We start from the raw sequence: 14,072 nt of genomic DNA on the forward strand, positions 1-14,072 counted from the left end.
TTTATTAAGCACCTACTGTGTGCCAGGCACTGTGTGAGCATCCCAAAGTGCAGTCACTGGCTCAGAAGGAAAACCAAGAGGAGGGGACATTCTCATCCCTACAACCTGGGGGTGGGCCAGGAGCACAAGGCCCTCGCCAGGAGAGATGTCCCAGAGGTGTGTCCATGATTGGGACCGGCTCTGCAAAAGGCAGTTGTAGAGCAACCGTGCGTGCTAAGAAAGACGGAAGACCACAGACCTGGAAGTTCTGGGAGCTGCTGTGCTTGAGACCTGGAGGGAGAAGATCTGGCCTGTGTCTGCATTGGATGTGGGAGGAGGGCCGGCCCTGCACTGGATTCCTGAGTTGAGAACCTTTGGGAGAGGAAAAAAGGCGAAGGCAATCCACGCAGTCATTGGGTCGGCAACTCACCAGGCCCTCGGCTGGTGGTCAGGGCCTGGATGGGGCCGTTGGCTGATGGTCAGTGCCTGGATGGGTCCAGAGCTAGTGGTCGGTGCCCAGCCTGGACAGGCCCCTGCGGAAGTCATGTAGGTCATCGATCTTGCCGTCCAGCACCTCCAGGAAGCTCTTCAACTCCACCTGCAGGTGGCGCTGCCGGTACTTGCTCTCCTCCACATCTGTCTTCAGGGCCCTCACCTTGTCTTCCAGGTTCTGATTGTCCCTCTCAGCTGCCTGCAGCAATGACAAGGAAGCTGAGTGTGGGGACAGCCTGGGGTGTGTGTGCCCCTGAACAACAGCATCCCCCATGCCCCTCTGGCATAGTCTGGGCAGAGGTGCCTGTGGGCAGGAGCCCACCTCCAGCTGATTGCCTTAGGTGGGGCTTCCCTTAGGAGCCAGAAAGTCTGACTGCCCGGCCCCCTGGCCCATCCCAAGGGACAGAAGGCCATCTGGCTCCAGCAGGGCCAGCAGACGGGCCTGGTGAGTGGGGACACCGAGTGAACAGTAACCACAGACACCACCCAGGGGAAGAAGGCTCAGCTGAGAGTGGAGAGAGTCTCTCTCGCCACACAATACACACACCCACTGCATTGCCCAGGAGTGAGGAGAGTGAGTTTAGCACCTCACCTCTAACTTCTCAGAGATATAGTCACACTCAGACATGACGTGTGGGATGATCTCGCTCTGCTTCCGGAGGTCCTTCAGCTCCTGCAGGTTGGAGGAGACTCGCTCTGTGTCAGGGGTCCTCAAACTTTTAAAACAGGGGCCAGTTCACTGTCCCTCAGGACCATTGGAGGGTCTGACTATAGCAAAAATAAAACTTATGAACGAATTCTATGGCACACCTGCATAGATCTTATTTTGCAATGAAGAAACAAAACAGATACAAAATACAATATGTGGCCCGCGGGCCATGGTCTGAGGACCACTGGGACTCTTGCCTATACTCTGCTTTGGCAGGAGGGCAGGAGGCACCCACAGAGGGGGAGACCAGAAGTGACAGTAGAGGAACAAAAGCTCTAAAACAGTCCCTGTCTGCAGACAGGGAAACATGTCATGAGGTCTGAACCCAGTCGGTCCCCATAGTGTGGTGGCTTGGGGTGAGTCCCCACACAGCAGCATTCTAGGCCTTGCCCACATGTCCCACCTCGTGGCACAGATGCGGCCTGTCCAGCCAGCAGTGTGGTGCAGAGCTCAGTGCCTGGGTTGCCCCAGCTGTCTGCCCTGGTTGAGGGACCCTGGAATGCCCCAATCCCTCACCGTCTCCTTCTCCTGCAACTCCGACTATCCCAGTGCTGTCGATCCTCCTGTTGAGCTGGCTTGTTCCTCTCCTTCTCCCGGTTGATCTCCCCACACTGTTCTTCCAGCTCCTCAATCTAGGTGGGAATGGCCAGTGCTATCAGGACCCTCCTGCCTGAGGCCCAGTCTCAGCATTCCCTGAAGCTCCCACTGGTGCCAGTACCACCGATCACTATGGTCAGAAAAACAGGCCTGTGAGATTGGGCTTAAGGTCTGTGACAAGCAGAGGCCCGATGTCGGTCCAGAATGACTGGCCTCATTGGCAATTACATCCTGCATGAGTGTTTTGTGTAAGGAGTGGAGAAGCCTGTTGGACAGAGGTCATTAGTGGATAGGACTACAAGCAGGATGTTCCCACCTCAATCCCACACCTCCAAACTCACCACACTACGCCCGCAGTCATGCAGCACCTAAGGGCCTCAATCCTCCACGGGGTTACACTGACCATCCTCAAACCACCCCACTGAATGGTGGCCCAGCTGCAGAGTGGATCACTGAGACTCAGGCTGGGTGTCAAGGCCAGAGGGCCACGGCTGTGGTGGGCAATCTAAGGAAGATAGTGCCCCAGGACTACTCTGCCCTGTCTGAGCCCAGGAGAGCAGTGGGTGTGCCAAGGCCACTCCCACTATGGGGTCACCTGCAGGCCCAGGGCAAGACCGAGGGTCCCTCCCGCCCACCTTGCTACGCAGCCGGTCATTCTCGTCACGGCACACGGAGAACTGGCGCTTCCACTGCTCAGCGCAGGCCGCCGACTCCTGCAGCGCCGAATTCAGTCGGGCGTTGCTCTCCCGAAGTGTCTGCAGCTCCACCTCCCACTTCTTCACGTTGGCTGCACTGCAGGAGGGCAGGTAGGCAGGTGGGAATGGGGCCACACACCACGCCACACCCCTTGGGCACTGGCACGGAGGCCTCACCTCTGTGTCAAGGCCAGCTTCAGCTTGTTGTTCTCGGAGCGCAGGTGCGAGTGGATGGGACCAGCATCCCTCGAGGCCTTCTCATCGTCTGTGCCATTCACGCTGGAGGCCTGCGCAGAGGACGGGCCTTCACAACTGGATTCCTGCCAAAGTGCATCCCATCACGTCACTCTGGGACACAGGCAGGGCCAGGGACATGGGCCTGAGAGCAGGGGGCAGGGGGCGCCCCACAGACACAATGGGGCCCCACCTGTCCCATAGTTCCACAGGATATAGAACTTGGATAAAGCCGCCCCTCCCCTGAACAGCTCAGTTCAAACCACTCAGGCCTTCAAAGGTGGGCAGTGGCCCATCAGGACGCTTACAGCAGGGCCCAGAGCTGTGGCTCAGACCCAACCAAGGCGACCTGACATAGGAGTACTAATGTCCCTCTGAAGCTGGAAGCCAGGCCTCACAGATGCCAGGGATTCTTGGGGCAGGAACCAGCGTTGCTTGGGTAATACTCAAGATTATTCGGCATCATTGGCCCATCTGGCCATATATCCACTTATATATGGACACATATATCTGGACATATATCCACTTCCACAGACCCTCTCCCTGAACAAAGAGCCAGGACGGAGCTGTGGGGGCAGAAGTCAGACAGGCACAGCGACAGTCCCTGCAGGTGGGTGACTCCCCCACTCCTCTCTGCAGAGCTGACTCTGCTGGCTCCAGTCACTTCCTCCCGATAATGGGGTTCGGCTCATACCCTAGCTGCTGCCTCTGTCTCTGGGAGCAGCTGAGCCTTCCCCCATCACTTCTGTGAGGCTCAGGGTCAAGTCTAGTGTTAGCCATGACTTACATGGGTCTCTGACTTTCAGCCCCAAATCTGGGCTATCCTGGTCCAGCCTTTCCAGGTCCCCACCGCCTCCTCACCTGATTCCTACAGTCCCTGGCCCTGAGCTGGCTCCCTCATGTCACAAGGACACCCTAATACTGCCAGCCACTTTAAAATAAATCAATAAGTGGGCTGGAGAGATAATACGGGGAGGGAGGGCACCTATCTTGCATCAGGTTCAATCCCTGGCAGCCCACAGAGTGTGCTGAGCTCACTAGGAGTGACCTCTAGCAAACACAGACTGAGAATGGGTGACAGCCCACCCAAAACCAAAAAAGCCTCCAGTGTGCCCTGAGGAGAAAATCATGGCAACCGGCCCTACATGGCCATATTCCCTTCCGGACAGAACACTTGCCTGGGAATGGTCACTTCCAGTCTCGAGCTTGTCCTGGGACTTCTCTCGGGCTAGTTTGGCAGCTTCTCTCACCTCTTGAAATTTCTCTGCAAACTAAACATGAAGAAGACTTTTGCTTTTTTGGTGTTTGTATTTGTTTTTTTTGGGGCCACACTCATTTGATGCTCAGGGGTTACTCCTGGCTAAGCACTCAGAAATCGCCCCTGGCTTGGGGGAACCATATGGGATGCCAGGGGATCGAACCACAGTCCTTCCTTGGCTAGCGCTTGCAAGGCAGACACCTTATCTCTAGTGCCACCTCTCCGGCCCCTCTTTTTTATTTCTGTTTTGGGGCCACACCCGACTGATGCTCAAGTTCATCAATCGCATTCATATGTGGCTGATACTTAATGTTCAAGCAACCAATTCGGTCCCATTTTGGAAAGAAAGTTTTACTTGAGATGAGAAGGAAAGGACTCGAAGGACTGGACCTGCCGGCGATGCCACTGGCCAGGCTCAGACCCCCTCTAGCCTCTGGGCTCCTGTGGACAATCTGAGAACCCTGCCATGTTCAGAAGGGCCCCTCCCTGTCTCGAAGAAGAGAAGCTTGTGGAGCCCCAGGAAGAATCATCCACACTTCCCAAGGGATCTTGGGAAGATTCCTTTCCAAGAACTCTTACAAATCAGGGCCATGAGAAAAACAATCCAGAAAATTGGGGGGAAAGAAATGGCTAAGATCTGAAATGCTTTCAGGGCCTGCATGACTGAATGGCCTCTGCATGAATGCTAGCAGGGAACTGGCACTAATGTGCCAGTTTTCAGAGAGAAGGAAGCATAGAGGTGTTCCGAGGAGATAGCTCAGGGTCCAGAGAACAGGCTTTTCCTTCAGGAGGCCCTGGTGTCAAGCCCTCAGTACCTCAAATTCCCCCAAGCACCAAGGTAGAAGTAACCCCATACACTGAAAAATAAATTTCATTTGGAAACTACAAAGTGCTTCATCAACAAGTGACTATGGTAGATGAAGAAAAGGAGCAAAATGTAAACACTAATCTAGAGTCAGCAGGCTGCCTCAACAGGGTGCAGATCTGGAGAGGGAGTGAGGCACATGGTGTCCAGCACATGTAGCATGGCCTGCCTGGCACGTGCTCTCCCACCCGAGCACATCCCTGGCCCCCAGCATTTCCAGCACTGTTTCTGTATTTTTCTTTTTGCTTTTCGGACCACACCCGTTTGATGCTCAGGGATTACTCCTGGCTAAGCGCTCAGAAATTGCCCCTGGCTTGGGGGGACCATATGGGACTCTGGGGGAATCAAACCGCGGTCCTTCCTTGGCTAGTGCTTGCAAGGCAGACACCTTACCTCTAGCGCCACCTCACCGGCCCCATCTGTATTTTTCTAATAAAAGAGATCCTTAAAGTCTTCAGGCAATCACGTCAATCACAATCACTGCTGGAGTGGAGAATATTCTGTGATGCGGCAAAGTCTGGGCCAGCATGATATGGTTGCTGAGAAATGGAGCTGAGAATGGGATCTCACTGACTTATGCACCTGGCCCAGGTCTTGGGGGACTGCCTGGCAGGCCATGCCAAGAACCCTACCGCTGGATCAAAGCTGAGAGGATGGTCTCTGGTTCAGGCCGTGACCACATGCTGCCTAGAGGGAGAACCACAGGCCCCCAGGGTCCTAGTTCTGTGCCACCCTCAGTACAACCTCCCTTCCCTTCACACTGAGGTACAGGCTGACAGGGTCAAAACTTCATGTTTTGGGTGTTTGGGGCAACAGCTAGTGATGCTCAGATAAAGTTACTCCTGTGCTCAGGGATCAGTCCTCGTGCCGTTCAGGGGTCCTGCATGTGCTGGGAATAGAGCTGGGGTTGGCTGCAAGCAAGGCAAGTGCCTAAGCCCTGGGCGAGCTCTCCAGCCCACATAACTATTTTGTGAGTACACTAGGTCCAGGCTGTGCATATGCTTATACACATAAGCATGCACACATGTGGGTACGGGACCACACATGCATATACCCAGGAGGGTACCATGGGCATGGTCCAAGGATATGTTGGGCTAAAGGGCAGTTTTGTCTGCTTCTCACCTTGTCCAAAGGTTCACCCTGGAGGCCCGGCTGGGGGTGCCATTGGAACCCATGGAAACACTGTCTCAGATAAGACTGTAGTTTGCGGATGGTGGTGTAAAATGCAATTCTGTGTTGATCACTTTGGGCCCAGCATTCGTGAAAGCCAAAGTGACTTGAAGACACCCATTTGCCACCATTCTCCCACCCCCACCACACTGGCAAGGATGTTGCTAGCCCCAAGCACCATGGCTCTATGCCCACCTCCTGACCCGAAATTGCTCTGTGCCATCTAGGACCTTGAACTCCAGATCTGTGGTCCCTAGAATGACACCCTGAACCCCAGCTATTTTGGCCCCTGAGCCTCTGAAGTGTGGTATGTGCTCACCTAGGGAGGGGCAAGTACCTTTGTCAGCTGCAGCTCAGAAGAGAAACCCAGGCCAAATACAGAGCTGGCCCTGCTGTCAGCCCACTGCCCGAACTTTTGTGACGTCTTGGTGAAGGTCATGTTGGGCGTGATGGTGCTGTTGATGATCACCTGCAGAAACACAGCCAGGCACAGGCCACCCTGAGCAAGCTGCCATAGCTGCTCCTTGGGCCGGCCCAAGTTCTCCTTCTCGGGACCCCTACTAGGGGTTCTGTACACACCCCACACTGCCCCACACAGCTCCATGCGGAGTCCCTGAGGTTCACTCCTTTGGCTTTGGTTCTGAGCCAGAAAGGACTTCGGAGTCCAGGGTTCACTTTCTCCCATGGATCACAAATCTGGTGGCAACGGATCTTCCTAGATGTTGCTCCCATAGAAACGGGACAATAATACTCAGGGGACAGAAAGACAGATGAGCCAGAAAAATCATCACCCAGAAAAAATCAGCACCGACAGGGTGCTGGGGGAGAGAGTCAAATGGCTGGAGGAACATCTTATATTCTAGGGGTCTCCAGTCGGTTCCTGGCACCCCAGCACCCTGGGCTGGACACCCATTGGGCCGCACAGCACTGCATCAGAGGCTGAGTATTGAACTGTTGAGCTTGAAGCACTGGCATGAGCATCATCATGAGAGACTCCAGGTTCCAGAGCACTACAGGGGGATCCAAAATGAGCCCTAGGATAAAACCCCTCAGAGGCCACCTAGGCCACCACACACTCCATAGCAGCTGGTCCATATTCAACAAGGTCAGAAGCAGGAGTGTGACCCCAAGGACACAGTCCAAGGAGAGCACTGGATGAAGTGGACACAGGTGGGCATCTGTGCTGGCGAAGGCTGACAGTGTGGATAGCCCAATATGGTAGGAGCCACAGGCACATCCCAGAGGGGAACTTCGACCCTGCACTTAAATGCCACTGCTGGTGGTGACGGACATGCTAACAGGCAAACAGTAGATCCAGCCTTTTCAAAGCTCTGTGTGAAAATAAAAAAGCAGGGTGGGGGGGCAGAGCAATAGCACAGGTGGGGTAGGTACTTGTCTTGCAAATGGTCAACCTGAGTTCAATCCCTGGCATCCCATAGGGTCCTCTAAGCACCACTAGTAGTGATCTGAGCTCAGAGCCAGGAATAGTTCCAGAGCACCTCAGCTCCTCAGCTATGGCTTCCCAAAATAAAACAATAAAAAGCAAGAGGGGGCCAGAGCAATCTTAGTCAGTGGTGGGATGTTTGTCTTGTACATGGCGTTCTATATGGTACCCTGAGAAGTGATTCCTGAGTGTAGAGCCAGGAGTGACCCCTGAAAACCAGTGGGAAGAAGAAGAGAAAAAAGCAAGAGATGTGATTCTATCTTCCATTGAACACTGTGTTGTGTTGCTTGAGATGGGGTAGTGAGGGGGAGGTGGACTAGGGACAGTACCTTGGCTCCATCCACACTGATGATCCGGTAACTGTTCCTGGTGACATCATAGAAGAAGGAGACGGTAACAGCCTGCTTGCTGGCGGGCACCCAGTTCTTCTTGGTGCTGGGATCTATCTGGAAGACGTGGGCGCGGGTGGTGAAAATGGGCTGCTCTCTGCAGGAGGCAGGAGAGGTGCATGAGAGGACAGCTCAAGAGTCACCAGAGACAGGCTCGCATGCAAAGCCTGCATTTGGGCAGGACACAATACACCAGGAGTTGAGAGGCAGCGGGCAACCAGCCAGGGCGCTTGGCCTGAAGCAGGCGCAGTTCCCAAGCCTCTGGCTGCCACCTCAGGTGTCCCATCCTGGTTCTCACATCCCCGTGGACATTTTTAGGGTCTGGGAACTGAACCCCTATTAGGGTTATGCATTTTTGAAATTTTAGTCTTCCAACTCTTGGGGGTGCGGGGGAGTCACAGCCAGCAGTGTGCAGTCCTAGACTGGAGCTCAGGTTGCACCTGCAAACTCAGAGGACCATGTGGTGCTGGGAACAAGCCCAGGCCTCATGAATGCAAAGTGCCCACACAATCCTTTGAGCATCTCTCTGGCCCTGATCTTGCAACTGGCCGTCCGATGCTCTCAAATTTGCAGTGTCTGGAACTATGCATCGCTCATCATTTACCAAATCTGTGCAGGAAACACGCACCTCCACTTCTACTGCTTTTCCCTCTGAGTTATTCCAGTGGATTCTCCCCCCTCACACACACTATATGATCTTGTCAATTTTTTATGTGGTTATAGCCAAATCAGTGTGTTATGTGTGTCTGGTTGAGTGAGGAAATGAATAAAATCCTGAAGCCAAGCACTCAGGAGAGAAAGGTGAGATGGGTGAGAACCGGAGTACATTTTCCATCACTGTGGCATTGCGATGGAGAACACACTCCTCATTCAGGGCCAAGGTAGCAGAGGCTCATGGGAAGACACTGGTTCACATGTCTGAGGCCCTGAGTTTATTCCTGTGCTGATAAAACAAAATACCAAATCAAAGACACCCCAAAACCCGGAATAAAAATTTGGGGGGCTATATCCAGCACTGCACAGGGAATAGTCCTTGCAGAGCTTGGGGGACCCTGTGGGATGTTGGGGATGGAATCCAGGTTGGTCATGTGTTGTGCATGTAAACATTTCAATGGGATTATTGTTACTGACCCTACCCTGATCGGTGATTGTGCCCTACCGTAGGGTGTGACCTGGCATTCTGCTCTCACCCTAGGGTGGTACCTGATTCTGCTCCCACCATTGGATGGTACCTGATCCCACCATGGGGTGATACCAGATTCTGAGGGATAAAAGCAAGGGTCTGTGGAAGGCTTTTGGCTTTTTGGCTGGGACTTTGGGCTTCAGTCTTGTCCACTGAATAAAGCTAATATTTTCACAAGCCTGACAGTCTGCTAGCCTTTTATCCACCGCTTCACCTCAGAACCGCCGGCTGAACAGGGTGGCAGACGTGTGCTCCAAGCTGAAGGGGAAAGACCTCATCCTCCATCCCTTCATCAGTCAGCCCCATCAAGGGAAAACTTGGCAACATAATGGCGCCCGAATTGTCTACAATTGTCATGTTGCGCAAAGCCAACACTCTCCTCCTGGTTCTATACTCTGGCCCTTTGGAAGGAAGACTCTTTTTTTTTTTTTTTTTTTTGGGCCACACCCTGTGACGCTCAGGGGTTACTCCTGGCTATGCGCTCAGAAGTTGCTCCTGGCTTCTTGGGGGACCATATGGGACGCCGGGGGATCGAACCACGGTCCGTCCTAGGCTAGCGCAGGCAAGGCAGGCACCTTACCTCCAGTGCCCCCGCCCGGCCCCCAGGAAGACTCTTTTTTAAAATTTTTTTTATTTTTGGTTTTTGGGCCACACCGGTGGTGCTCAGGGGTTACTCCTGGCTCTGTGCTTAGAAATCACTCCTGGAAGGCTCGGGGAATATGGGATATGGGATGCAGGAGATTGAACATGGGTCTGTTCCAGGTTGGCCATGTGCAAGGCAAACACCCTACTGCTGTGCTATTACTCTGGCCCCCTGGAAGGAAAAGTCTTTAGCAATTCTGGAAAACTATGAGAAAGATACTGTGACCACATCTGGGCTCCAGCTTGATGCCCCCACCACATTCCCCCCTCACACACACACTATACGGTCTTGTCAATTCTTTATTAGCCAAATCACTGTGTTATATGTGTCTGGTTGGCAGAAGATTGGCAGAACCAACCTCGGTACAGCTGGAAATCACTCAAAACAGGAGCTGAGGCAGCATGGTTCGTGCCACAGAGGACACAGAGCCTTGAGAAAATATCCAGTAGGACAATGTGGGCTGGGGAAAGTCTCACTGGACCCTCTGACACCTTTGTAAAGCTCACCCCCAACTTCTAGGAAACAGTCCCCAAGTCCCCAAGTCCGAGCAGCTGAGGAAGGACAGGCATGGGCTTGAGGACAGAGAAGTTCTCGAGTCTCTGCAAGCGTGCAATCTCACGCAGGAAACAGGTGCAGCACGGGGCTCCCTGACCAGCAGAATGTCCCCCAGCAGATCCACCTTCCCACTCCATTTTGTCCTGTCTTCCTGGGGGTCTCAGAGCTTGGGGGTACATTTTAGACCCACTCCCTGGCCAGCCACGGCACTTGAAATAGAAAGCAGATGTCTGGGGCTGGCAAGTGCTCCTGCAGGCAGTGTAAGCTCTTGTTCCCCGCCACCGAGTGAACACACGCTCACAAACCTGACAGTAATCATTCCGAGAATAATAAGACCTCGTGCCACATATGTGCATTGGGAAGATGGGAACTACTTCAGAGACGCAGCTCTCACTCTGAGGGGTTTCCGACTCAGCACGAACCAATTCTGCAAAGGTCTGGCAAGACATCTCTCAGCAGAAGGTAAGGTGCAGAGGAGAGTCCTGCTCGCACCCACCCTGGCCTCTTGCCTGTGGTGCTTGGCTCTGTGCTCTTGCTGCAACAGAACTGGGAACAGGCAGTGGCCAACCTGGCATGCCTGGGATTGGGACCCAGGCACTCGGACATGGTTCTACATAATGTTCCCTGCTGTGGGGGATCTAAGTGCTCCGTTGCAGGACACCCCCCACAGCAGTCAGCCCAAATGCTAACTTGAGTTTCGATGAGACATGAACATGGCATCAGGGGGCCTGGCAAGGACAGTTCCTCTCATACTGCTGCCAATGTCCAGGGCAAAGGGTGAGTGGGTGAGCTGGAAGGAACAGGTGTGGGGGCCCTCAGTGCCCGGGGCAGGCAGACAGCTGTAGGGGCTCTGCAGGAACAGGCTGGCCTACACATTTAGGGCACATGATCATGAGGATCATGGCAGCTTTCAGGGAGCTGTGGGTAGGTAGGCCCCCACCTTCGAGGCCTTCAAAGTCAGTTCTGTCCTAGGGGACCACTACACACACCTGCAGCTTTGAGCACTGTCTCCTCCTGGTGACACTCCAGCTCAAGGTCTCTCTTCACTCCACGTATCCCTCTCTGTTGCTCATGTCAGCTATGGGTCCTGGCCACATCTCCCTCCCTGCCCCATCCATGCCTGGTAGAGCAGAGGCAAGAACCTGGGAGAAGTGGCCAGAGTGATCGCATAGCGGTAGGGCGTTTGCCTTGCACACGGACGACCTGGGACAGACCTGGATTCAATCCCCAATATCCCATGTCGTCTCTTGAGCCTGCCAGGAGTGATTTCTGAGGGCAGAGCTAGGAGTAACCCCTGGGCACTGCCAGGTGTGACCCAAGGACAACAACAACAAAAAAGAAATGAGAGAAAATTGTGACTTTACTGTATGACACTTCTTCACTCATGGGAAACAGCAGTGTCAAGTACACGACTGAGCAGGAACATTCTTGCCCACTTCTGTGTCTTGTACAAACAGACCATATGACCATGATACTGAAAAGTCTGGAGCTGCTGCCTGGGTGTGGGTCAAGCTGAATCCAGGAGTCTCCATGCAAGGTCTCCTTGGGGAAGCTCATACCTGCTGCCAAAGGCTCCTGGTTTTGTGGCCAGACTCCCAGCACACAGCTCAGCCCAGAAAGGTGGACGGACAGCCAGTGGGCCACTGACTAGCTCTCTAGTGCTCCTTTTTTAGGGGTTCCTGGGCTATCCCTGCAGTGCTGGGGTGGTTCTGAACTGGAGGTTAGCACGCATCTTTCCTCAGTGCTATCACCCTGGCTCATGTCCCCGACAGAACACACTGATCCACCTGCCGGGTGCCCCTCAACAGACCTGCTCCCTTTCCCAGCAGATCTTGCTTAGCAGCTTCCGGAACCAGACTGACTTCAGAGGCCAGCGGGTATGAGAAAGTCGGACAGAGATTAACTGGGATTTCCAGCACCCGGAAATGCCTTAAGTCAATACCTCAGCACAATGGTGCTCTCTGTGACCCTTTCGAGATCAGCTCCGGCTCGACCAGTGGCTGGCCACTCCCGGCATCTGTCCACACTTCACCCAGAGACAGACGCAGGGGGAACTGGCTCCCCGAGGCTGGGCATGAAGTCAGGAACCACTCCAGTCCTCTGCTGGGCTGCAGGGCTCAGACAGGGCCTTCTCTATCCTCTCAGGAGTGGAGCTGGCTGAGGGCCCTGTTCTCTGACTCAAACACCTCTGTCTCTCAGCTAGCACCAACTTGATCTTCTCAGTGAGCACAATCTCTGTCTTCTCAGGGAGCATGATCTCTGTCCTCTTGGCTAGCACCATCTCTGTCTTCTCAGCAAGCATTACCTCTGCCCTCTCAGTCAGCACCTCTGCCCACTGGGACAGCACCACTTGCCTTCTTGGCCAGTAAGACCTCAACTGTCCTCTCTCTAATGCTGAGACAAGCTCTCAGGCACCTCTGCTCTCCCAAGAGGGCGACTCCCTAAGCTCTCCCAGACTCTGCCTTGCTCACAGATCAAGCCCAGCTTCCTCAGTGGGCCAAGCTTTCAGAGCATTTCAAATTCACGGGAGAAGCCAAGGAGAGGCTTTTTATAGTTCCTCCCTGAAAACAAGTGCTAGAACCTTCAATTAGGCTGTGGGATTCCAACTTCCATTCCAGCCTTCAGAATATTCCCTTCTTAGTGAAGCAGAGCTGATCTGAAAGTCAACAAGAAAGAGAGCAGGGGGCAGGGATAGCCAATTCCCTCAGCATCTCTGGCAGGGGGTTACTGGTACACAGTGGGGGCGGGAGGGGAGTGCTAGGTGCTGCCAGAGCGAGGACGGTGCCACTCTCTGGGGCACATGCAAGGGCTGGGCATCAGCATCAGGGGTGGTGCTGGTTCTACTGCCCCCACCCAGCAGAGCCATGGGATCCCCCCAGGCAGCGGCGGAAGCAAGGTGGCACCCACAGCCCAGAGGTGCCAGCCTTTGCCTGGCCAGTGCAGAGTCTCCTGAGATGAGCCGTGCCTTCTGGGGTCCATGAGTAGCATCTAAACACCCCAACAGATTCCCCATACACCAGTCTTTCTGGCGTCCTGACTCCCCTCTCCCCCACTGTGGCCCTCCATTCGCCCTGGAGGAGGCCTGACCCAGCGGAGGCATCACAAGCAAACAAAGGACCACTGACACCCCATCTCATGCCTCACCTGTCCGTGGACCTTCCTGCCATTCGGGGCCTGCAGCCTCACCCACCTGCTGTAAGAAAGGGCACCCCTTTTGAGTCTAGGTCCCCTTGAGCCAGCTGTACCACCTCCTGCCTTCCCCCAAAGACCTCCTGTCCCTCCAGACTGACAGGTACCGGCCAGGGCTGGGCCAGGGCTGCCCATAGACACTCAGCTCTTCGACAGAGCACAGCATGGGGGTAAGAGGTCAGGATGTAAACACCCATCCACTATGGCAGGGGCTCCCTGGCTGTCCTGGAGCCTCCCATCCGGCTCCATCCCCCAACCCTGCACAAGCTGCACCACACCCGTGTCCCCTCCCTCAGAACATAGAATCCTCCCCTGTTCCCCCTTCTCTAGTTCTCTCCACAAGCCCAATTAAAAGTCTCCCTAATTAAAGGCCCACAGGGCCAGTCTCCAGGCAGTGGGTCTGACTAATTGGGTCCCTATGGTCACTTGTAGACAAGGGAAGGGAGGGAGGTCAGCTCACCCCTAAGGGTGAGATCAGACCAGGGTCTCCCTGGGACAGGCCACATAGCCCCCACCAGCCTCCTATGGCCTGGAATAGACTTTTATTTGGGGGTGGCACACCCAGTGGTACACAGGGATTACTTCTGGCTCTGTGCTCATAAATGGATTCTGGCAGGCTTGGGGGACCATATGGATGCCAGAGATCGAACCTGGGTCAGCAAACGTTCTA

General features: G+C 54.4%; 1 protein-coding gene across 1 annotated transcript; it reads right to left on the reverse strand.

Moving 5' to 3' along the window:
• Window positions 1-399: 399 nt before the first annotated feature.
• Window positions 400-13,568, reverse strand: HOMER2 (homer scaffold protein 2). Its single transcript, XM_049783952.1, is given in 14 exon segments — window positions 400-670; window positions 1,064-1,144; window positions 1,697-1,720; window positions 1,722-1,757; window positions 1,759-1,812; window positions 2,413-2,569; window positions 2,650-2,792; window positions 3,885-3,977; window positions 6,337-6,468; window positions 7,773-7,963; window positions 10,967-11,081; window positions 12,024-12,074; window positions 13,358-13,403; window positions 13,510-13,568. Coding segments are annotated over 14 exon segments (1,371 nt in total). The 3' UTR covers window positions 400-481.
• Window positions 13,569-14,072: the final 504 nt, after the last annotated feature.

This window comes from Suncus etruscus, chromosome 11, assembly GCF_024139225.1.
Source record: "Suncus etruscus isolate mSunEtr1 chromosome 11, mSunEtr1.pri.cur, whole genome shotgun sequence".
Taxonomy (NCBI): Eukaryota; Metazoa; Chordata; class Mammalia; order Eulipotyphla; family Soricidae; genus Suncus; species Suncus etruscus.